The sequence below is a fragment of the Oreochromis niloticus genome, linkage group LG1 (assembly GCF_001858045.2).
Source record: "Oreochromis niloticus isolate F11D_XX linkage group LG1, O_niloticus_UMD_NMBU, whole genome shotgun sequence".
Taxonomy (NCBI): domain Eukaryota; kingdom Metazoa; phylum Chordata; class Actinopteri; order Cichliformes; family Cichlidae; genus Oreochromis; species Oreochromis niloticus.
In genome coordinates this window covers 14,591,624-14,617,250 of record NC_031965.2, presented here as the reverse complement: position 1 = coordinate 14,617,250, position 25,627 = coordinate 14,591,624, and the positions used below count along the sequence as shown (strand labels likewise).

The 25,627-nt window shown below is 39.8% G+C and overlaps 1 protein-coding gene across 1 annotated transcript; it reads right to left on the bottom strand.

The window, feature by feature from the left end:
* Nucleotides 1-261: 261 nt before the first annotated feature.
* Nucleotides 262-24,396, bottom strand: ly75 (lymphocyte antigen 75). Its single transcript, XM_003445729.5, has 35 exons — nt 24,049-24,396; nt 22,345-22,716; nt 20,847-21,020; nt 20,184-20,345; nt 19,119-19,238; nt 18,384-18,524; nt 16,973-17,161; nt 16,538-16,698; nt 16,290-16,397; nt 15,783-15,871; nt 15,510-15,679; nt 13,633-13,832; nt 13,226-13,368; nt 11,690-11,768; nt 11,514-11,585; nt 11,137-11,260; nt 10,875-10,910; nt 10,554-10,723; nt 9,209-9,273; nt 9,037-9,113; nt 8,507-8,640; nt 8,057-8,165; nt 7,735-7,895; nt 7,432-7,561; nt 6,800-7,020; nt 6,555-6,717; nt 5,816-5,980; nt 5,612-5,734; nt 4,245-4,430; nt 3,913-4,136; nt 3,576-3,768; nt 3,192-3,353; nt 2,321-2,446; nt 2,047-2,226; nt 262-1,763 (listed from the first exon to the last, which is right to left on the bottom strand). The coding sequence occupies exons 1-35, from the start codon at nt 24,143-24,145 to the stop codon at nt 1,591-1,593; spliced, it is 5,199 nt and encodes a 1,732-aa protein (XP_003445777.1). The 5' UTR covers nt 24,146-24,396; the 3' UTR covers nt 262-1,590.
* Between the last annotated feature and the right edge of the window lie 1,231 nt (nt 24,397-25,627).

The window sequence follows — 25,627 nt, the reverse complement described above, 5'->3', positions numbered from 1 at the left end:
GAATCTACGTCTTTATTTGGAGGACATATGTCACAAGGCATGGCGAGATCTTTGTTTTGTAGCAATGGCCATGCTTATGTTTAGTCTGCCTGATGAATGCATTGCCATTTATGAGTGATGACTAACATTTGAGGACAGTGTGTATGGTTTCATGTGTTGTCTTCTTGTGTTAGTACGTCCCTTCCCTGGAATTTTGTGTGTTTGAAGTATGAATAAACTAATGGTGGTGGTGGTGGCCACAATGGTAACGGAAAAATAAAAGCCATTGAAAACCATGCATTTTATTGGAAGCATACGGCACCTGATTTGAGCTGATAAGTTTGAGCAGCAATGACGTGAAAGTAAACCAAGCAAAACAACCATTTGGTCTGCAGTTTGATATAAAGACAGGTTAACAAGCCACACAGAAGCAGTTCCTCTGGCTTTTACCATTCAAAATGAGTCAGAGCGTCTTTGGTTCATTCTCAGTAATAAACATCACTTATTTACAGAGCATTTACAGGAAACAGCAGTGCAATCTCAATAGCAAACATGACAAAAAAACAACACTTTCCAAAACTCACTGTGCTTGAATTTGGGAACTGCTTCTCCACAAGGTATTAAAGTGCGTTCTTGGTCAGTAGTCAAGTACATAGTAAAGCCAGAGCCATATCATTAAATATGGTATCTTAAGCTAGGAGAGGACCCTTCAAAGCTTATCAGTAGGATTAAGTTGTTTTTTTAAATTCCTTTTTGCCCTCACACTAATAAAACCATTGTTAGACATGAATACATGTCTATAACAATCTTTTAAGTACATTTAAAATTAAACTAGATAATGTTTGCGCTTTAAAGTTAAAAAAAAAAAAAAAAAAGCTAAAAAAATGTTACTTTAAAGTGCAGTCAAACTAAAATACACATGTATTTTCTTAGGCCACAGTGTTAGTTTGTCAAACCAGCTTTCAGTACAGCTGAGTTGCAGTCGGCATACAACAAACCAAAGAAAAATGATTTAAGAGCCACGGCCTTTAGTTTCCCTGTTTTGCTTGAAGACAAAAGTCAGGGCATGTCGCAGTGTTACCTGAAATACAATCTAGATATATAAACACTTTAAAGAAAACAGGTTGTTACTGTATTTTCAGATGACCTGTGCTTTTAAAAAAATCCTATTCATATATTGATCCCCCCGCCACGTAAATCAGACAGTGGATTATTGGTTAAAAGCACGTTTGTGAATGTTTGAAGTCACTCATGCATCAGTGCAATTTTAGCTGTTAAGGCTGCAGGTTGCATAAGTTTGTAAAGCATCTGAAAATCCCATTTTTATCATTGAAATAAAAAAAAAAAAAAGACCAAGAAGAATAAGCCCACGCATTAAAATTAAGTATACAGTGCTGCTCTTATTAAACACAATCTGAACCCAAATTAAGAAACTGATTGGGAAATATTCACAAATCTCAAACTATATTTACAGTTTCACACAGAAAAAAAATTTGGCTTTGAGAAAGATAAATAAATAATTTAAAAAGAGGAGGGGGGAGATTACGTTAAAAAAAAATAACTTGAGGCAGGCATATCAATACTTCCTGAGGCTGAAAACTTGAAGCAGGCTCAGTCTGCATCAATTATACTGGTGGTGTCCATATCGTTAAAGGTCCTCTCGTAGCGGACGGAAGAATGGAACCGGGCTCGGTTTTTCTTGTAGATGACAAAGCTGAGGGCTAAAATGAGAGCGATGAGGGCCACGATGAAGAAGCCCAGTGCCGCCGGGGAGCCTGCAGACTCTGAGGAACAAACGTTAGCACATCATCAGCCCAATTCCAAGAGGCAGCGTGTTAGACACAAACTAAGTCCAAAAAGTGTTTCAACTAAAATCTCCTGTTATTACAGGTTTTAGAGTGTAAATTAATTTTACAGCAAAACAAAATAAAGAAAAAGTGAAAAAGTCGTCCTACTTTCTGTGTTTATCATGCAAATAACAGAGTAATACTCTCATCCTTCAGTCAGCAGCAAAACAAATTCCCGTAAAGTGTTGGGGTTTGTCTCGACACCTGTTGTGACACTCACTTGCTTTCGTTTTGCAAACAACACGGCTGTAGCTACTCTCGCAGGGGACCAGATTCCAGTTTCCACCATTGCCTGTCGCCATGACGGCACACTGGGACCTGGACTTCTTCCCGGTGAAGGCTGTAGATGACCAGTTAGAGAAATTCAGATGGGAGCCATCCTGCCAGGATACAGGCTTACCTAAGAGGACAAACAAAAATGAAAAGAAAAAAAAAAGAAGAATGAATTAATGTCATATTACTGTCCAGCTTTTATTTTAAATTGCGATTCTTACCTTGAGTATCAAGAGTATCAAGATCTATGCCGAGCCACACTTGACTGGTGATGAGAGGGTGTTCAGTGATGTAGTTGGCCAGAAAATCATTTTCGTCTTTGGTTTCGATGGTTAGTAGATGAGAATCTGTCAGTAAAGAAAAGCCGCAATTAACATGAAAAATTCAAATTATTTTGTATAAAAATATCAGAGAAGACAGACATGAATATTCTACCAGACAGGCCACAGCAAAAACCCGTTCAATTAACAAAAAAAACAAACAAAAAAAGGAATGAAATTTGTCACCAAAGCAGGAAACACAACAAACAAGTAAAACTGGATTTAAAGAATGCTTAAAAACCATTTATTTGCTATGATCACAAGTAGAAATTGTTAAAAATGTTAAAATGAAGTCAGACTTTTGTTTTTGCGCTGTAGTATTGATGATTAATTTAAATGTAATGCTGCCGAGGCTCACCCTGAATGGGGCATACTTTGTGTTTTAAATAGCTGTTTGTGATGTGTGTACATGTGTTTTGTTATGGTGCTATATTATGTATGCATTTATGTATATTTTATTATAATGCACCGTCAAAGTCAAGTCAATATATATATATGCACTGGCAAAGATTTCGGATCCAACCCCCCGCCTCAGGCAGGGTGCAGGAAACAGGGGTATATGAAGACTCGCCTGCTCCCCTGTCTCCGCATCTTTCTGTGTTAGAGTTGCTGTATGAGGTGTAAAGGATAAATATGACTGTGTGAAAACTGGAGTGCTATTAAAATTGAAGTCAACAGTGCTCATCTACAGTTCCCCCCCAAAATCCCCACTAATACCTTCTCAGCTCAGCTCGACTTTTTGGGTTTCTTTACACAGAAAACAAGAACTCACCCATCTCCTGGCAGAGAGCCTTGGCCTGTTCCATGCTGTGGAGTCTGTAGTTGTAGAAGCTCATGTCAAAAGCGTAACAGTGATCCTTGTGCTGAACCCACTTGGACTTACCATCAACCTGAGGGCAATGATTAGTTTCTGGGCCATCTTGTAGTTTGGCTCCTGATTACAAAAACGGAGAATAGAAGATAGACAATGGTTAATGACTAACCAAAATGAACTAAATCACAGGTAGATGTCCTGCTTTTACAATTTACAGTTTCACCCAAAGCCAAAAAAGATTCAAAGCTGAGTGTTTTCACTACTGTAACCATTCAGTGCTGTTGGATTATATTCACTTAACCAAAGAAGTGCCAGATTTTTCTATGAAAGTCAGTGTCTTACTTTGGTAAGAAGAGGTAATATTGGTGGTGTAACAGATGGCGCCATCGATCATAGCATCGCAGCTGGTCCTTTTCCAGTCTCCAGCAGGGTTTATATAAACACAGTTGGTTTTCGGTGTGTCTTGGGAGTTAGAGATGGTGGGACGGTAGTCAAATTTTGTTCCATCAGACCATTCATAGGGTGAGCCACTGACCTGCACACAGAAACAAAGCATTATGGATGTCAGGATGTTATTAAGAGGTAAAAACAAATGGGTGAAGTGCAAACGAGATGATTTTGGATCTACTATGATGAAGTGATTATTTTTGCTCAGATTCTGGCTGCCAAAAGTTCTTACAGCATAGTTTGACAGGCCAATCCAGAGTGGGAAGCCATCCATCTTGGAAATGAGCCTCAGGTGTGCGTTGTGCTCCACGTCATGGATGCTTGCCAGGTGGCCTCCAAGCTTATCACATTCGACTAGAGCCTGAGACCAATTCAACTTTCGGGTAACAACCCTATATGTTAAGTTACCATACTGCTGAAAATCCTTGGCTGACTGGTTGTATTCTTTCTTGGATTCTTAGGGGAGAGGGATTAAACACATAAAGTGTTATTTTTAGCATTAAGCAATTTAGTCATGAGAACAGAAACAGGCAAATACTATTAAAATGCAGACGTTTACTATACCATTATCCAGCTTGCAGCTCACAATCGTCCTCTGCTTGAATATGGGGTGTAGCTCTTTGTTTGCGACGAGAATCCACGTGCCATCAGTCGTGAGACCGGCTAAGAATGGGTTTTCTAAATTTGGTCGGCCTTTCGCCCAGTTGGAATATTGCACATTTGTGCCATCATACCACCTTGTCTGGTTATCTACGGCAAAAGACAATCACTGTTAACTCTGGCACATACACAAACACAATAGGACCTATTGTCAGTGTCTGTATAGTATGTAAAACACTGGGCAACATTAGGCTGCTGCTATTACAGGATCAGATTTTTCTGGCTTGGCAAGTTAGTTTTTCAAGAAATTTACTTGTAAACAGACAAAAAACACAAAAATGAATACATTCTCCTTCTGTTTTCCCTAGTCCTTCAGTCACACTAAACAGTGGTCGGAGATCGTGGCACAATCAAAATCATTGTGACCTTGTGCAATAAAAAAAAATGCAATCTCATTGTCTTTAAAACTGCCGCTTCAAAATCAGGAACCAAGTCTGCAACCACTTGCAGTCAGTGTCCCTTCTTTAAAGCAGCTTTGGTGTGTCAAGACAGCAACAGACTGATATCAGTTTGTAATTGAATAGGGTTAAGTTGGCAATTACATGCAATCTGTTTATGATAACTGTGATAAATCAGTTAAAACAGCGAATCTGTTACAGTCTACATGCACAGAGTGAAAACCTCACACATCTGAAACAGAAACTCAGAAATTCCTCCACAATCGTTACTGATTGATAAAGAATGGTGATGTAACTGCAAATGACCTAGGGACTCAGTAGCCTTGCCTTTATATTGGAATTCAACCACAATACAACCGCTGATTCTGGTGCCCCATTGTAAAGAGTCACATTGTAAATAAGTCGCTCTCACTGGGTTGGACTGACTCAGATTGATTGCAACATGTTGGTAATCTGTGTGTATAAATTCGATGTCAGTTATTAAAAACCTTCACCAATCTGTCTGAGATAGAATGCAGTCGGCCCAAGTTGGGCCACGATTATTTGGAAACGTTGCTTCTCTCTGGGCGACCTGCACAATCAACTTGCGATCAAACATGATCTCTCAGAGAGTGTGGCAAGCTCAGTGTGTGGGCAACCAGCTCATTGCTGAAACTCCTTGTAATCAGTCACCAAATGCAAAAAAAATTCAATCCAATGATTGGGCCACCTCCAATTTTTTCTAGTCACAAAGATATTCCCATTTTTTTTCTTTGCCCTGGTGTGACTGACCCATTTGTCTTAGAGGAGAAAAAAAAGGGTCAATTCCCAAGAGCTTTGGTAACAAGACAACTGAAAATAAAACATCTACTAAGCACAGGTACTCATACCCACCATTGTTATCCTTGAACAGTCCCAGCCATACAAACTGAACCAATGACTCAAAGGGCAGCAGCTGGCTCTTTATAAACTCGTTCTCTTGTGCATTTCGGATAGTCAGGATGTCTGCACCTGCATCTGAAACATATATACACACCATCATTAGTAACTTCAGCCATGCTGAAGAACGGCGTGTGACTAATATTATCAAATTCTTACCAAGTTTTTTGCAGATATTCTCAATACGTCCTCGGTTATACGACTCCCATCTGGAGCCAACCAGCTGAAATGAGTAGCAATTATTCTTCCAGGGGATCCAGTTTGGACCATTTTTTTTATGGGGGCACTTCATTGAATCATCCTTATGTGTAGGGATTTTGTGCTCTGTAAAAAAAACAAAGACAAAAAACAAATGGCGTAACGATGCCTTACAAGAAAAATAGATAAAAGCTTTGATACCACGAGATTAAACAGCAAAGGATGTTAAAGGATAATTATCGTTTCTAGAGAAATTAGGAAGAAAGTGCTTTGCAGCCAAAGAAATCAGGAACAAATGATTTTTATATTAATGTCTAGAAGCTACACTATATCGCTAAAGTGTTCGCTCATCTGCCCTCACATGCATATGAATTTGAGTGACATCCCATCCTTAATCCATAGTGTTTAATATACTGTCGGCAAACACTTTGCAGCTATAACAGCTTCAGGTCTTGTGGGCTTTCCAGAACATTTGTGACCATTATTCCCTGAGTGCATTTGTGAGCTCAGATACTGATGTTGTACAGCAAAGGCCTGGCTCACAGTCTCCACTCTAATTCATCCCAAAGGTGTCCTGTCACGTTTAAATTGGGATTCTGTGCATTTCAGTCAAGTTGTTCCACACCAAACTCGCTAATCTATGTTTTTTTGGACCTTGCTTTGTGCACTGATGTGCAGCCATTACTATATCCTCACTTACTGCTTGGTTTGTGGCAGATAGCACCTCCTAGACTGTCCTCACACTCAGTGGCTTTCCAGAAGCCATCAGTGTCCAGGTAAACGCATTGGCCACTAGTGACATCAGAAGACCAGCGACTGAACACAGTGTGACTTTGGTCAGTCCAGTGGTAGTGGTTCCCGTCCTGAGTGCAAAAGAGACAGGAAATCATTTTAAGGACTGAACAAGTGATGAGTTCAAACAGAAGCCCCTTTTGGTCCACTTACATCTTCGCTAAAGAGTCCAATCCACATGGGTGTTTTTGCACGGCTCACGTGCACGGTGAGGACGGATTGCATGTAGGTATCAGCCACGCTTGCCAGTTCCATGTCGTTTTTTTTGCACTCCTCTGACGCCTCAGACCAGGTGAGATTTTTGACAAGCAGCAGCACGGTGTGGTTATTGACAACGAAAGGCTTCGTGGGGACCTGTGGCTCCTCTAGCTTATCTGAAATGAGAAATGATACGCGTCTTTTATCATCTCATGACAGGTGTGCCAGAGACCTGATTCTCTGTGCCATTGTTACACAGAAATGTATCTGCTTTGCACTTTGTCTTTTAATGGAGAGATTGCTGTAGAGATTTGAGAAGAAATTATAGGCGAGAGCGATGGGAAACGACATGCAAGGAAGGTCCAAGTTTTTTTCTGCTCCATGGATGTCTCGGTTAACAACATTAACCCCTACACTACTATTCTAAAAAGAGCCCTAGTGCAGTTTTTGCTGCTCATTTATCAGGATTTTATCATATCAGATACATCAAAGTTCATGAGTTAAGCACTCATAAAAATAAATCTCAGGATAAACATGCATGTTTTGGATGAAATTTGGATAATAAAGTGACAGGAGTAGAGATTCACCTGCATAGTGTTGGCAAACAGCCACATTTAGCATCTTTGTGCAGCTGGTGTAGTCCCAGGTACCCAGCATGTCAGACTTGGGGTTATGGAGCATGAACACGCACAAATCCAAACTCTCCAGATCCCATGGCTATCAAGAAAGACACAAAGCAAATAATTCATCTTAAGTTTGCATTAAAATAATTAGTTGGAGATTTGGGTGTATTATGATAATGCAGTCATGGTTCATAACTGTACAAATACATGCTTCTGTCAAATATGGAGCGTGCCTAAAAGAGATATCAGCTGAAGCAGTTTACTTACATGAAAAGCCACGACCTTGTGCATGCCCAGGAGCAGAGGGTTAAAATTTAAGTAGTTCACTTTGGACTTGTCAATCCATGAAGCTTCGCTGTTCTGGATTTTCATACCAATCCATGTTTTGTTCATGTCTTTTGTGTCCATCAGGAGGGTGTTGATGAAATCTGAAACACACATTTGTTACACATATGAATTCTAGAATATTTCGCACCGTGGAGTGCACATTTACACTCTTGGGGACTTCCGTCACGCGTCTCATAAACTACAAAACTCTGTCAAACAAATATATTTAAGCTCGTCATGCGAAGCATGTTAACGTTCTCACCTTGCTCCACCTGATCAGAGATGGTGACCAAGGTTCCTTTTACCGTCTGGCATTCCTCGTCGGCACCCTTGAAGTTAAAAGGTTTTGAATTCTTCATCAGCGTGTAGCACTGCAAAAGGACACCGGCATCATAATCACTACAGCAGAAAATGCCATTAGCGCAACTCAGGCACTGGGTTACTAATCTATAAATAAAATACTGCTGGCTAAACAGCCACATTATCAGAAATAATTTTACAAGCAACGTTCTATCACTCAAGCATTAAACGAAGCATTAACATTAAAACATAACATTAAAATCTGATTTTACTTTCTTCTATGGGATTTTTTCCTGAAATATAAACTATCATTGCTTCCTCATTTTTAACCTCTCTTAATCACTTAGGACTTGTAAGAAAAAGATTATAAGAACAGGAGTTTTTAAACTATTATGTAATAAATGTGTCAGACTTTATTTCTGAAGGGGACAGATTCCTTTCCACAGGGCAGTCCTCCAGGCTGAGGCTCCAGGGGGTTTTTCTCCACTAATGTGGTGTTCACTCTTTCACACACAAACGGTAACCTCCGTGAGCACTGGTCAGAGTCTGCAAGTTTAAATAGGACAGTAAATGTGTATAAGATGTGTATAAGAGTTCGAAGTAGTGACTTTAAGTGTACCACACAGCTCTTTGTAAGGACAGAATAAGCAAGAAGTCACTCATGGACTATGTAATTTGGCTGAAACGTGTTTTCACTGGTTTTTTTTGTTTTTTTTTTAAAGTCAATCATTTCATTGCACTAAAAGCAAAGTGATGTTTTAACACAATAGTTAACTTTTAGCAGGTAAATATTTGATATGATTTCTCTTTGCTCCTCAGCACAATATGAGCGTAGAAGTTTTCATTTACTCAGTTACTCTCGTTATTTCTGTTCAAACAACGAATTGAATTTAAAACCTTAATCATTCTCAGCCTTACACAAACTCTCTGGTGTTTACTCACCGGGAAAGACACTTTCAGAAGTGATGTAGGTGCAGTTACCCAGGGGAAATAAATGGTTATAGTACATAGAGTTGTACCTAAAACAAACAGAATTTCAATGAATCTCAGTATCATATTTTACCACATCTATACAAGTTCAAAGTTCAAAAAGGTGTGTGTGTGACTGGCTTACGTCATAGGGAATATGCGTCCAGGCTGTGTCATATCAATCCACCAGCTTTGGTTCTGACCTGATATCTGTTTAAAACATGCAGGTTTAAGTTTCACACAATTGAAATTGTTGGTATCAACGTCTGAGGTGACTTATATTCCATACTGTGTTTAGTAAGTATGTATCTAAGAAGTATGATGTTGACACTTCTGTTTCATATATCTTTTATTAGAAGCAAGTATCACAGTTGTTACAGGTTAACAGGACTTATGCCCCCTTTTTCTCTAAATAAATAAAAAAAAGTGTTGACACTTCTGTTTAATTGTGAGTAGCTAACTGTATGTTGTGCTCCATAAATGAGTCATTTTCGTTTTTGCCGTTTTAGTGCTGGAAGATTTGTCATTCATATTGTTATCCATTTACTGTCAGCTTTTCGCAACCTGAATATTGTGGGAAGAATTCCTCTTGTGGTCAGACTTCTTCATTGTTAGCTGCCCATTTATTATTAGTTAGATTTTATAAATGATGATTATGAAAAATCTTAACAAAGCAAAAAACAAAAACAGAGGTTTCAAGGTTGTATTTCAGCAAATGTGATCCTTATTTAGTTCTCTGCATAGACAATTTATGTGCAGTCAAAGCCTACTCAAGCTTGACTGGATGAAATAACTAGAATCAGGAAACTTCCAGCACAAATTTTTTCCCTGCCCAACAAAACTTGCTGATTCATACCAATATCTGCTTAAAATGAAGAAGAACTAAGTACAACCTTACTGCCTCTGTAGCATTTAAGAGTGTAAGTAGCAGACAGGTGCTGGCAGAACAGCGAAATACAGTTTAAGACTGCAAAGCTGTATCTGAACAAACCACAAGACATCTGGGGGAAATGACCTTTGGACAGAAGAGCCAGAATTCACATCTGGTGAAAAACAACCACAGCACCATAAACACACCAACTGTCAAGCACGGTTTTCTGTCAGTGAGTTGACCATGAACTCTTCTGTATACCAAAGTATTCTAGAGTTAAATGCGACACCGTGTCTCTAACAGCCTTGTTCAGTTGGCCCAAAACGGGTCAAACAATTGGACAACGCTTCAAAGCAGAGCAGCAAATCCACAACAGAAAAGAATCAATGTGTTGCAACGGCCCAGTCAAAGTCAGGACCTCATCCTCAACATCAATGTTATGACAGGACCTCAAGGGACAGCAAAAAGAAATGAGAATGCTGCTCTTGTTAGGCTTGTCTCAAATAAACAGTTCAATATTTCAAAATAAAATAGGCTTTAATCAAAACTTCAATCAAACGTTTCTGATGATGTTGTTTTGAGCGTTACACATTGCCACTTGTAATAGTGTGCCACTTACTGTATGCATTTCATTTTGGATTTTCATAGCAGCATCGGCGTTGGTTGGAGCCGCCAGTGTACCGTTTTCAGAATTGCAAAAGAGCCTCGCCTCCTGAAAACTGAGCCGTGGCTTATTAACAAACCAAAACTCTGCTCCATCCACAAAGGTGGACGTGTTATGATGCCCATCTGAAAAACAACACAAACAACTCTAATGTTACAACACATGTGGCATTTAGTCAGAAGATGATCTGAGAAAAGAAAAGTTGAATAAAAAAAAAAAAAAGTCAGACTAATGACAGATGCAGTCACACTGAACAGATGATGATGAGGGCATTACCGGGATTGTACCACTCTGGCGTTTTCGGTGTCACTCCTGTTGAGACATCAAACAAAGTATTCAAGTAGATTTACGGTCAAGTCCATCAGGTTTTTTAATTATACGGAGGCATCACTGCTGTACAAATGACTCATTCACTTTGTGGATCTCCAAATTCCTGTTAATTAGCTTAATGAGCGATTTGAGCTCTTCCCAAACCAGTACCAGGCTTTATTTGGTGCACACACAGACTATACATCATTGGTCACAGATATAAGCTCACCTCGAGGTATTTGGCAGACCCATTCCAGCTGCGCGTCACAATGAAAGGGTCTGGGGTAGAAAGGTATGGGAGACAAGTCGTGCAGCAGATAGTAAAACACGTGTTTCAAGCTGTTCTTCATTGTCTGAGGACACAGATGGGTTTTGCACGAACATCACCAATAATGAACAAAAAACGGCAACACAATTCTGACATCACAGATCATATGCACTGTCTGTTTGAGAAGAAAAAAACATGTTTGTGTCTGACAACATGAAAAAACTTTTAATGCAGAGCTTTTGTAAGAGAAAGAAGAGAGACTACAGACTATAAAATGCACAAAACTTTGTAAGCCAAATGTTTCCATCTTTATTAAAAGTCTCCGTTTAGTGGCCCACCTTGAATGCAGTGCAGTCCCGATCGTACGCATCTTCTTCGTAGAAATTTCTGTATGAAATATCTAGAGATACCTATTAAAGACACAAACATGAGACAAGGATACAAACATGATATGAAGCACTCTGCCAGATTTTACAAAAATTGGTATACGTGTGTTTAGAGCCGGGATACTCACAGGCCGGCCGTCACTCCACTGCCACGAGCGATCTGCGGGGTTTCTCCTGTTCAGGCCGACCCAGAAGTACCGATTATTACTGCAAGAACAGGAGCATACTGTGTTACTCAACCAGCCTTCTTTCAAGTAAGAAGATAATAATTAGAATTAAACATTAAGACAGTTTGACATAAGTTTCACATAAGCTTTTATTTCTCCCCCCTCGCTGACTCAACTGCAACGTGTGAAATGTGAGACGGGAGATGGTATGTGTTTATTTTAATGCTCGAGCTGAGTGCGCTCAGTGTTTATGTGAGGAAAGAGACAAGTTTGAACTCTTAGGTATTGCTCCCACGAAGACGAAGCAGCATGTTTACAAGTCGTCTCCTCGTTAAAGCGACTAGATGTGCCAGTCCGATAAAGAAAAGGCTGCCGGTACACACCCCACCACCTCCCATACACACTCTTTTGTTTGAAGTGTGTATGAAGGTTAAAGCCATAACGAATATTGATTTGTTCATACAGGAAAGTTCCATAGACTCCTGCCAACAATCACACTATCAGACATGAGTTTGACACATTGTGCATGTTAGAAAAACAGAAAACTGTAGAAGGACAGATTCTTCAGCATGACCAAGCCATTAACAATATAACTGTTATAAATGCTACACCACTTTAGCTTTAGTTTAACTTGAGCTACTACAAATAACATTTTTGCAGCATATGGTTAACTAGCCAGTTAATTCAAATTTATATAGCGCCAATTCACAATATTTGGCTCACACATTTTATATTGTAGGGTAAAGACCCTACAGTGTTTGGGCAAAACCCCAGCAATGTGAATGCTGAAGTCTCTGCCTTCCATTCTACCGTTAACTCAAGGAGCCGCAAGGGAGCCAGCAGTCTGAGAACTAAGTGCTCTATTGGGATAATCCAGTATTATGAGGTCTTTAGGAAAAGATGGGGCCTGATTATACAGATTTGCCTTTTTCCTGCAACTGGTCATAAATTTTGTATGAATACAGAGCAGACTGGTTTTGGGAAGAGCCACGCTGACACCTGTCTCTTTAATAATGACTTTACACTGGGAAATTTTCACTAACTAAGATGGGATTTACAGACAATCTGCTATTACTGGTGAGCCAGCTCTCACCGGGCTTTATCCTGCTGGTTTCAGCAGCCAGTTTTATTTATAGAGGGCCAATTCACAAAAACAGTCACCTACAATCCTACAAAAGATCCTACAATTACTTAACAGACACAACCCCAGAGAAATCCAGAGCGAAGAATGATGCTCATTTTTCACAATTTTGAAACCTCATTTGCTCTTTTTTTTAAAAATAATTCAATTTGGGCAATTTTTTTTTCTTCAGTGTGTCAAAAACTAAATACATTTCTTTCTGCTGGTATACAATAGTTCAGATAGTATTGTATGTAACTATGCTTGACTTGTGACTTCCATAAATGATGTCACACTTCTCGTGACAATGATCTATGACAGTAGTGCTCTGCTACTGGTATAACAGGAAACACAACTTGTGTTGATTGTGTGCCTACCTGATAGTCTCTCTCATAATGAAATGTAGGGCTCTCATTTCATCCAAGTTTGTGAAACTGGGAAGATTGGCTCCTAGAGCCTGACAGAACCTCATGGCCTCCTCCCAGGAGCGCTTCCTGCTCAACCTTTCTTCATGAAACACCTGACAAGGTGAAAGAAGAATTTAAAACAGCTTAGATGGTGTAGATTGTGAAAAAACTCAGTTCAGCTATAACCGAACTACATATTACTTCCTTTCAGGAGAAATGATCTTGAAGCCTTGTAAAAAAACTTTAAAATGTAAAACCAGTGCAGTGCTTTTGCCACTCCTACTTACAACCATTTTCACTTTTGCCAAAAAACAAAACCAAAACAAAAGAACCATCTCTTAATGGTGCTGTTTAAAGAGACACACACATACACACACCTTGTAGCAGTATTTGATGTTTGGCCTGGACACCCAGCCATTAGGACACGATGCATTAAGGTTTGGTTCTGGTTCTGGGGCAGGAGGTATAATGAGGTCTTTTCTACAGATGGTGCCGGCCCTGAAGAGAGTGCAGTTCTTCACCTCCCACTTACCCAAAGGCTTTGCAGTGGAAACTGCAACACACCCTCCTTGCCGATCTATAAAGAAAATGAAGCAAAATGAAATTCAACCTCTAAAAGTGACATTTATTACGTAGATTTTGCCTGTTACGATAACCAGTTCATTGATGTTATGACATATTGTTGTGGAGCAGTCCATTAAGTTACTTGGGTCTTCATTTGTTAAACAATAGGATAAATGATATAAATCCCAATAGGGATTTATATCATTTATCTTTACAGTCACCAAAATCAAGCCAGAAGCAGTGCAAGGAAAAAATAATGGCAAATTACACCCTTACTACTTCCATAGTAATTAGGAGGGTAAGCAGCAGCCAGGTGCTACTAATCAAATGCACTTGTTTAACTGATGATCAGCCAGTATGAGCACCTCTATAAAAGCAGAAGTTTTTTCACTTTGCAGGTCTGAAGCATTCAGGTGTGTATTAGCAGAATGTCAAGGAGGAAAGTCATCAGCAATGATGTTAGAGAAGCAACTGTTGCATGAGCTCAGACTCTACAGATCTCAGTTTATGCCTGTACAATTAGAAAAAGACTAAATAAGTGTGGCTGAACAAACCACAAGATTTCTGGAACAATCTGCTGTGTACAGACAAATCCAAAGTGAAGATATCTGTCTATGATCCAAAGCACCATGTTTGGTGAAAACCAAACATAGCACATCAACAGAACACCTCATGCCAACTGTCAGCACGGTGGTGGAGGGGTCATGACTTGGGCTTGTTTTGCAGTCACAGGACCTGAGTAGCTAGCAATCATTGAGTCAATCGTGAACGCCTCTGTATATCAAAGTATCTAGAGTCAAATATGAGGACATCTGTCCAACTGTCCAACAGCTACAGCTTATCCCAAAATAATATTATGTAGCAGGACAACAATCCAAAGCAGAGAGGCAAATCTGCAACAAAATGACTGAAAAAGAAAAGACTCAAGATGTTGCAATGCCCCGATAAGATCCACACCTCAACCTGATTGAAATGCTGGGTGGAACCTTCAGACTGCTGTGTATGAACAAATGCCTGCAAACCTCAATGACCTGAAGCGATGCTGTTAAGAAGAATGGGCCAAAATTCCTCCTCACCAACATGACAGACTGGTAAAGTCAGATAATGATGACTTCAAAGTGACTGCTGCTAAAAGTGGTTCTACAAGTCAATGTACTCATTTTAAGGCATGCTAAGGACTAGATCATTTTTTTTATTATGATATGACTGCATGTTAGTGAGTATTCTGAGGTGCACAGACATTTCTCTGAATAGCTTATCAGAGGTTCAGAATTATATACAGTGTGTTGTAACACTATAGTCTGCTATAGCATTTTATATACAGATATGTCTGTGAAGGTTCTCAGTCATACAGGTCATCATAGTTTAAGGAGCTTGGAAAGAAAAGCATCTGGACTTCTTTGAGTTGCTTGAAAACGTTTCACCTCTCATCCAAGAAGCTTCTTCAGTTCTAAGGGTCAATGGTGGAGAGTCCCAGATTTAAACCCAGTGGGAGTTTCCCCCCAAAGAGGAACAAAGGACCCCCTGATGAGCCTCTACCTAATCACATGAGCCAAGGTGTGAAAGTGGGTGTGGGTCCCAATCAGCCAGGGTCTTCAAGCAACTCAAAGAATTCCAGATGCTTTTCTTTCCAAGCTCCTTAAACAATTTATATACAGATACTTTAGCCATTAGCCATAAGTCTTCATACCTGGTTCAAACCAGCCCCAGTTGGTGTATGTTGCCACATCCATTGACCCATCTGCCCTCACCCACTTGTACTCCCTGGTGCTGTTGATGTCCTGCAACCCTATCCAAAAATACTGAGTTTCCTTGCCTGTCGTCTCTTGAAGCAGACTGTTAATAAAGGCCTGCTCAAACCTGGAAAGAACAGTCAAATGTGAATGAGTTTCTTTAACTGCAAAACCACAGAAATGTAATGTAGGTCATCTTTTGGACTGATAACAGAAACCCTTTTGATTACCTGTTTCTTATGGTGATGCTGCAATGGTCCTTGAAGGACACTTGCGTTGTGTTCACTTTATAACAGGAGTTTCCATGTCTCTTCCAACCCTGGTCAGTTGAAAACAGTCAAATTTTGCAAGCTAGAACTACGTCTCTTTCACAATTCAAGTTATGACATGCATGCTGTTTTTTGCAACGGGATTTCTTGTCAACAGTCACATGAGTGTTTCCCCCCCCCACCATCAAGGATTACAGTTTTGTTTTCAGTTTACAAATCTATTTGCTTCTATCCGCAACAGCTGCCAATAGAGCTAGACATCTGCTTCTCAACTCCTTTATGACTCCATAGCGCCATAAAAATCATCTGACTCTTACAGTAAGCTCTCGTTATAACACCGCCAAACATATGCATGGGTTCTACATCCTTCTAACATATGAAATTTAATTGCTGGTGTGGAGGCGTAGAAGTATCTCACCACACATTTAATAGGAAATGTAAAATACTGCTTGTTGTGAGAATACTCACATCTTTCGAGCTACATCCGACCTGTGCTGCTGATTCATTGACCTCTCCTTTCCTCTGGCACATGAAGGGCAGCATCTGTGTGCAATCCTCAACCCGCCAACTATGAAACTGTGGAAAAACAGACAGCGTGCCTTTCTGTAAGACCTCAAACAGGGCAAATGTAATGCTCTTGGCAGTACATACGCAAACGTTCACACAAGGCCTGAGTACAGTGGATATGTGTTACACCAACACACACACACACACACCTCTCCAGTGTAGGAGACACAGCTGGTATCCGAAGTGGGCTGGACCGGTTGTGATGGAGCCCAGTAAGTGAAGGTGATGGGTGCTCCGTCCGTCCAGTTGAAGACGGTGGGGTTCGCGCCGACACCAACCAGACCGATCCACACGTCTAAAGTCTTGCCATCTGATGAGCAGTTACACACATGCAAACATTTTCAATTTCAGCCTTTGTTTAAATTTAACTCGAACAGTGAAAGCATAGACCTGGAAATCATTCTCATCAAAAATAAGGCAGTATTGTGTAAATCACGATACTTCAGTACTAACTCTATGGCTCTATTAAAAAAATAAATAAATAAATGTTGTACATAAATAGAGAGAAGGAGAACATGTTAGAGCTTATTAATGTATTAATTATAAAATTATTTATAACACAAGAGAAACTTGGACAGTTTTACCTCCGTGGAAATTAGTGCTGATCATCTCTTTGCTGTCAATTGTGTGGAAACTGGCTAAAACTCCGTTCGCAGCTTTACACTGTTCCTGGGCAGCGCTGAAGTTCTTTGGCTGCTCCATCAACTTGTAACAAAGTCCATTCCATGGCACCCAGTCATCCTTACACAACGTTTCCTTATAGACAAAAGAATCTGTAGAGAGAAGTCAAGTCACACAGAAGCCTTGAGAGGATTTGGGCGTTTTAGATCAAGACAATTTGACTTAGAGGGCTTCATATTTTGTACAACATCCACAGTGCTGTATTATCCTTAAACCATTAATTTGAAAGAAAAAAAAGGAAAAGGTTTTGTGAGAAAAAAGTGACAGAAGAGGCTCAACCTTATTGTATTATTGTATTACGTTAAGGAAGAATGTATATTCCCCAATCTGTTGGTGAATGGATGCTTGAGGTTGCTGCCAGCTGCTTAGTGAAATGCACTAAAAATGTTATGATTGCTTTGGTTGCTAGCAGATTGCTGTGTTCACCCATTATTTGCATAAAAAACACCAACGTGTCTGCAAACACTTGCTGACTATTGGCTTGGCAGATGTTCATAAAGCTTCTGGGCTGTCGCCAGGTGAAAATGTTTACGAAGAGGGTGCTGCACCGAAAACAGATTGTGATTGCTTTAGCTGCCAACAGTTGGAAGATGCCGAGTTGTCTTCAGATGCTTGCCATTAACTCTACAACACTTCCCCACTGCAACAAGCACATTTAAAAAGGTTCAGCTTTGACTTTGAAGACAAATGTTGTCCATTTCCAGTTTGCATTATACTTTTCGATGTCTGAGAAGTACTTTAAAGACTGTTTGCAGTCTGATTAAGCCTTCCACACAAACGATCAGCAACCGTGGCAAGCTGCTAGCAGTCAAAGCAATCACGAAAAGATCTTCGGTGCAGCGCTGTATACCTGCTGCAACCCCTGGTCAGTTGGGACCAGGGTTTTTTTTTGCATGTAGTGGTTGCCAGATAGTTGCCAACAGGTCTCTAGGCCTCTGTTATTGAGACCTTAGCAAGCTGACAAACTAAACTAAGAACACTTGTTAGCATTGTTATTGTAAACTTATTAGCATGCTAACATTAGAATTCATCTCAAAAGCATTACTGCGTATCAGCACAGCTTAGCAGGGCCATTAGGATTAGCACATTATTTTTACCTTGATAGAACAGTGAAGATTTAGACAGGAAAGCGATGAAAGAAAGCGGGGGAAGAAACGCAACAAAGAGCCCCAAACCAGACCCAAATCCAGACTGCTGCAACAAGCCCTGCGGTACATGTGGTGAACCAAATCGGCGCTTTCTCTTTTTTCTTTTTTCTTTTTGTAAGTATGACTCAATAGAAGTGTAACTGCTGAGCGTCAGCAGCCAGCTCACCTGTTGTTGTTGTCTCACTGGCATTGACTCTCTTCTTGCAGACGTATGGCAGCCGCCTGTTACACGCCATTGTTTCATAGTTGTTCTTAGAGTTCAGGACTCCACAGTCTGACTGAATGATGATGGAGGTGAAGGGCATTCCTGTTAAATATATAACCACACAAATATCAATAAAAATGCATAGTGACTGTAAGAAGGACAAGAGATGTAGGTATCATTCAAAGCTTAGCATATCAACTGTGCTTTACATAGAGGTTCAAAGTTCTCTGATCCAGCACAATCTTGTTGATGAGAGCAACAACAAAGTTTATATCAATAGAAAGCTAAATGACTGCAATATACTTCATGCTACATTCATGCTTGCTCTTGTTAAGAAGAAATACATATTACAAAAGCTAGCAGGCATTACTCAGTACTATAAATGGGTCATTCAACAACATTAGCAGTCCCAGTGCCACACTGTGTGGCACAGTGGGTTTCTTCACAACACTAGTTTCATTGTTTCTCTGACCGACACCAACGCTCCCTTTCATAGACGAGCAGAAACGCAGCGTTGATGCAAGATTTAGTGTGATGAGAGGACCAGGTGTTTCTGGCAAGTGAAACTGTGTTATTCTGGTTTTGTGGAAACAATGCCTACAAACGAGGCTGCAAAATGTGAACATGTGCAGCACAGTTCTCAGAGAGAATGAGTAGTAAGTAACAAGTGAAAGATACATTGATATTCACTGTTACCTTTTTCCCAGCGTAACATGGAGAGGGGGGAGCCATCAGACCACTGCCATCCTTGAGAAGTATCTAACTGGTGAAGGCCGATCCACATCTTCTCAGGCATTCTGCGAAGGCCGTTCAACACTGCACAATGCAACGCCACAGCACACAGGACAAGTAAATGTAATAAAGGAAATTGTAAGTCTAATGCAGTTTCAATCATCAAGGTGAAACTTGTAAGCCTCCACAGCTGTTTAATTTACTCTTTAGATATAATCTCAATCCCAAAAAAGATGGTCTGAAGATCACATGCATCCAGTTGCATGTAAGATTGCATGCAAGTAAGATTTTGTGAGATTTGCAAACCCTTAAATTCAATTTTTTAATGTACATCATTTTACACAGTGCTTCAACTCTTTTGGAAATAGGGTTGTATAAGCAAACATTTTACAGTTCACTCTTTTGTAATCATCCACTGAAAATCCCACAGTATGACGATTAAGAAGCGAAGGACATAAAAAACCAAATTGAGGAAATGAAAAATATGTGGCTTCTATGACATCATACTTGGAAAATTCAGAAATAAAAAAAGTAAAAACAAAAATCCCAGGACCTGTTAAGACTGAAAGTTTGCAGGTCGTTCACAGATTATTTTCCTTTCTGTACGCCTGTCACACAAGGAACACTAAGTAGGAGAAGCAGACTAATAAACTAATAAAAGACAGAGTGATGAAGTAAGGAGAAAGAAACTATTCACATTAAGACACGTTTGTTTTAGAAGGACTAGTTCTGACTGACAAAGGGTAGAAAAAGTGTATTTGTGTGGGTTTTCTTTTTTTTAATTTCCAGGCTGTGTGACTAATATTTCAGGACCTTGAGAAGCACAGGCCTGCTCATACAGTGACAACAAGAATCATTTTTGTCATTACTTATTTATAATTCTTTTAAAATCAAAATCTCAAGCTTACTCATGTCACCATTATTGCAATTTTTGTTGTAAATGTACTTATTTTTTTAACTTTTGTGTTTTTTAATTGTATTACGGAAGTAGCCGCAGTAATAGTAGTAGTAGTAGTAAGTCAGTCTTACAGATTGTAGAATTGAGCTCATCAGGGCCAGAGAAACTAAGCAGATCGGCTCCCTGACTGCGACACGAATCCAGAGCTTCGTGCCAGGTCACCGCACTATTGATGACAAACTCATAGCAGGAATCGCCGTCTGGACCGGTGAACAGAGTGTGGCAGCCCTCCTCTGCAAAGTCAAAGACACGACATCAGTATCAGTATCAACAGTTTGTGTTTCATGTCGCTTCGGATATTCAATATTAACAAAGAAAAGTGGTTTTAAGCTTGGACACATTTATGTGCAACAATAATGTTTAAGTCATTAATATCATGAACGTGACCTATTAATATAATATAACAATATACAAAAAGATTATTAGGGTAACTTTTTTAAATAGGGTAAATATTTTGATGTTGATATAAGAATATATTCTTTATATATAATATGAGTCTAAAGTTATACCGCTACTCTGCTACATGTGCTGCAGACAGTGCTAACTATTAATGGAGCTGACCTCACCTTGTTGGTTAAACTGTGCAATGACATCATTTGGAAATGACCACACAAAATGTTTTTTTTCTGCTTTAAATGCTCTCAAAAATAAATATGTTAGTGGCTTGGTGAATAAAGAAACAATTAAAAAACATTAAACCATTAAAACTACAAGTAAATAAAAATACAACGTGCCAGGTTTCAGACAGTATCCCATCTTCTTGTCTTGGTCATAGTCTGAGGAGGTGGCACACCAGGACATTCCAGGGAATTCTGCATCGGGGAGGCATCCATGATACCAGCTGTTATTGAACTTGAAGGGGAACTCACAGGGGCTGCCGGCAGAGTTCCCATCCATGGTATGGATGACTGCACCGAGAGAAGAAGTGAACAAAGTCAAAGATCTATTTCAAGCCCGTGGTAGTCGTTTCATTTCGACGACTCGTAAATCATCTCACAGCAGTGACGGATGAGATGAAATTTGATGCCCTCCTGCAAACACCAAAGCACCTTCTTCTTACAATAATACACACAATCAAACGTAAGCTCTCAATATAGACAGCTCATCCTACTCCTTAGATCAAATCCTGTATGCTGATAAATAAATGAATGTGAAGAAGGGGAGTTTAGGCTGGTTTATAAGCCAACATCTTTCTTCCTTCCTGCACCCCCAACAAGTCTGTGCAGAAACTGAAATCAAAGACGATGCAAAAATTGTACTTTGTTTATTGCTTCAGTGACAGAAAAGAAACAAAATCCCAGGAAAGGAGTTTTGATTCAGTTAAATGCTAAACGTAGCATGTAAGTGCATCTTCAACTCAGTCTGCATCATCATTGTGATTGAATTTAATATTCATGCTCTCTGCACTCAAACTAATTTTCCTGTATTGGCTCAAAATGCATCTGAACACATGATAATGGACCTTTTGGTGAAGAACTTCTCTCTAAATGTTACTGCAGACATGAAAAATGACAATAAACAAGATGTTCTTCGGTTTCAAATATGAGGGTCACATGCAGCAGTTGAACAGGCCTGGTTGGTCTTGCATCTTCTAGTACTTCTAGAGCACCTCCTCTTCTTGCATAAGCTTCAGTGTCCTTAATCAAGAGCTTAAACTGTTCTAATAACACACAGTTATTTAGAATGTTATGGCTAAACATTTAGTCACTACCTGAATATTTCTTTAACCTTGCAGTGTTCGGTGGAATGTGTATCAAAACAGGAATGAACGCAAGAAAAGAAAGTAAAAGTCTGCGTTACGGTGGTGTGCACCTTGCAGACATGCTGCAGATGAATGCACGACCACAACGACAAACAAAGGAAACAGAACAGGCAGACTCTACGTTTTCAGAGCAAGTTGAACACCTGGAATTTGACACCCTGTGTTGTTGCCCAGCACAAAGAAGCAATAACTGAGAGGCCTGACAACAATTAAGCTGACAGGATGTGTTTAAAAGGGACCAGAATTTGTATGGTCAGGTGACACGAGAGCCAGAGGTGTCATATGTTACAAGCCTGGACTGTTTTCACATTTAGTTCAAGAAGTGAACACAACAGAAGCACAAGCTGACTTTAACTAATTTCTTGACAAATGACTTCCTGAAGCACTATTCAGAAAAAAAAAGAAAAGAAAATAGCCAGTCCATGTAAGCAATTCTGTCTCTTAGATAAGAGAAAGGAATCCACACTTACCGCGGTATGGCCTCTGGCAGATGTTGTCTTGGGATTCTCCTCTTACCCAAGTGTCATTAGTTTCCCGACTGAGCGCTACTTTGCCTTTGTTGACCGCCAGGCCCATCTGATAAACAGTGTAAACAGCTCCGTCCAAACAGCGCCACCATAACAGGATGTTGGAGCCACAGTCGAACATAGTCAACATCTTGGAACTGACGTCCAGCGCCATGCAGAGCGATGTCCCCACATGGAAGAGCCGGTGACCTGAACCCCACTTCCACTGTTGGGACTTGCTGGCTGAGTTGCAGGTGGCGAGGCTCAGGTTTGCTGGACCCCTTGCACTCAGGCATTTCCCTGTGCTCTGGTGCTGAATGGTGAAAGCATCCTCATCTGTGATGACAGGACAGAAAACACAAGTTTAAAGGGGACTTATTACGCTTGGCTTTGCATTTTTAATCCCTAGACGGTGTTAGAGTAGCTTGGCATGAGCCACATTTCAATAATAATCCTCATTTATCTTCCCCTCAGTTCATTCACCGCCTGAAACAATCCATTTCAACGCCCCCTCACCTCCCTTTAAGGCAGCCTTGATCTGATCAGCTGCCCCTCATCGCTACTGTGTTCACACATTGTCACCAGTTCTCAGACATAATTAAAGTGAAGTTGTTTGCAGTTCTTTACCCTTATTTTTGAACTTTGCATGACTCAGCACAAAATAAAGCCTAAGCCAACTTTATTCTGATTGGCTGACACTTGTAAACAAAAGGTCCCGAAAACACCTTTAACCTAGCTAGATTCCATTCCTTGCGTGGAAGTTAACTTACATGTTTGCTGTGTCTCACTAAATTTTTACTGCTGTAACAAAAACTTATTATTATTTATTCGTTTATTTAGTCAGGACGTCCCTCGAGATTAACATCTCTTTTTCAAAGGAAACCAAGCCTTTGAACCAGTCTGAAGCGTGACACCTTAGCTTACAGGTTTTAATTGCACACAGGCAGACTCATTGTTTCAAACTTTGACCTTGTTACCATGATTAATGTGAGGACGCACCACGTAGAGGCCGACACATAAAACAATGCTTTAAAAAAAAAAAAAATTATATATCTAGTGTGAATGCATACCAATACTGCTCTTTTAGAGTGAAATCACTCGTTTAAATAAAAACATGATAAATATATATACACAAATATCCCTCCACGCAGATTTATTCATTTAACTTCATAAAAGAGTTTCATGTTTATGCTGAGAGAGGGGAATAATAAAAGCGGACAGTAGGCGGGGACACGGTGACCTGGGTAAATGTTTACAGGTTGAAGCTAAAGAACAACTGAGCAGGAGTACTATCAGAGTACAGTTTCACTTGGTGTCACGACAGCAATATGCCGAAATGTTGGCTCTGCGGAGCTGCTCGAGATGGAGGGAAGGATGAGTAGGCGATTTGTTTGACCTGTCAGACATAACACGGGGGGCAAAACAGAAAAAACAAGCAAACAAAGTAATAATAATAAATGAGCATCCATCTAAATAAGCAAACGCCATGGCGTTTGTATCTCAATCAAAAATCTTGTCAGTTAAAAGTGTTTCGCATCCTAAAAATGAAGTTCGCGCTTATATGAGACAAGTTTTTGCTCATTTGCGCCAAATGAGAAATGAAGACGCGACTTAGATGAGAGTGTAGCAAGTGAACAGAAAGTAACGCAAAGTGTCCGAACTACTCACCTAAACCTGCAGCCGGTGAACCAGTTCCCCAGTGAACAGCTGCCTCCAACAATATCAACAAACAAAGGCAAAGAGGCGCTCTGGATAGACTCAGCATGGTCACGACTGAGTCTTTTTGTGACAATCATAAAGCCTCCTCTGAGCGTGGCGCACTTAGTTTAGGCCGGTTGATAACTGAGCTCCAAAACGAAAGTGATCGGAGAACCGACGCCACCCAGTTCTCCCAGTTGAAAGTCTTGTCATCCACTGAGCCCAAGTCAATCTAACAACAAACTTCCGCTTTACTCATAAAACAACAGCAACGAGAAACCTTTCAGAGGGAGCGTTATGAAATAAACAGCTGCTACGCAAGATGGAGCAGACTAGAGGGGCATGCAGAAGGACTCTGATAGAAATCAAAATTAAATATATCTATATCTATATGTAAAACCACATCCACACACATAAAATTAAAGAAAAATAAGAGAATAAATATTACAGCTTAGGTCAGTTTTATGCAATAATACATACATTTAAAAAAGGGGGTATTTCCACCAGGTAAGAAATGAAACCAATTCCACTGTAAAGTGAAACCCTAAGTCAAATTTTATTTTTAATAAAATCAGTATTATCAGATACAATTAAAAAAATATTAGAACACATTTACATTTGGAAACATATCAAATCACGAGTTTAAAAATGATATTAGGCTATGCCAAATTTATGAGAAACTTAAAATAAAAAATAAAAATACGACTAAGGAGTAAAAATGTTCCAGAATTATGTTACAAATTTAAATACTGAGCCAAAAATCTAATATTTTTAAATTACGATATTGTCCAAAAAACAAACAAACAAAAAAACCCTAAAGAAAAAAAAAGGTGACATAGTGAAGCGCTAGATTTTAATTTGGAAGGTGGTAACGTTCTTCTTCCGGTTTCGCCCTCGCACATCGTGAACTTTATGGTTATTTTATGGCGTCCTCCTTTTACAATCCCCTGCCCGGAAGGATATTTTACCCGGTTTAAATGGTAGATGGTAAATGGCCTGTATTTATATAGCGTCTTTATGGTCCCTAAGGACCCCAAAGCGCTCTACATATCCAGTCATTCACGCACACATTCACACACTGGTGATGGCAAGCTACGTTGTAGCCACAGCCACCCTGGGGCGCACTGACAGAGGTTTACTTCGAACCCACTCGGTTGTTTCCCTGAACAGTCGGACTTTCAGGTGTTTTTTCATCTACTGTGAAAGTCCCGTGACAGCTAATAGCTGATCACATTTCCTTTCATTTCTGTTTATTGTCTATTATTTCACCAGCTTCTTTTGCTTTACAAAACACACGTTACCGATAATTACTGCACACACACCGAGACCTTTGTGTGTTTTACAGAGATCAACAAAACACCGGGTGATTATTAAATTATTACTTAAAGGATACCCTGTCAGGAAAAAAAAAAAAAAGCCCTCACGACAATGAAGAAATTTATCAAGAGATTGTTTCAGGGTGAGATCATAAAACATAACAGATAACATTCAAGGGAAACCGATAGGTACGAATGGTTTCCTTTGATTATAAAAAAGGACAATGACCTTT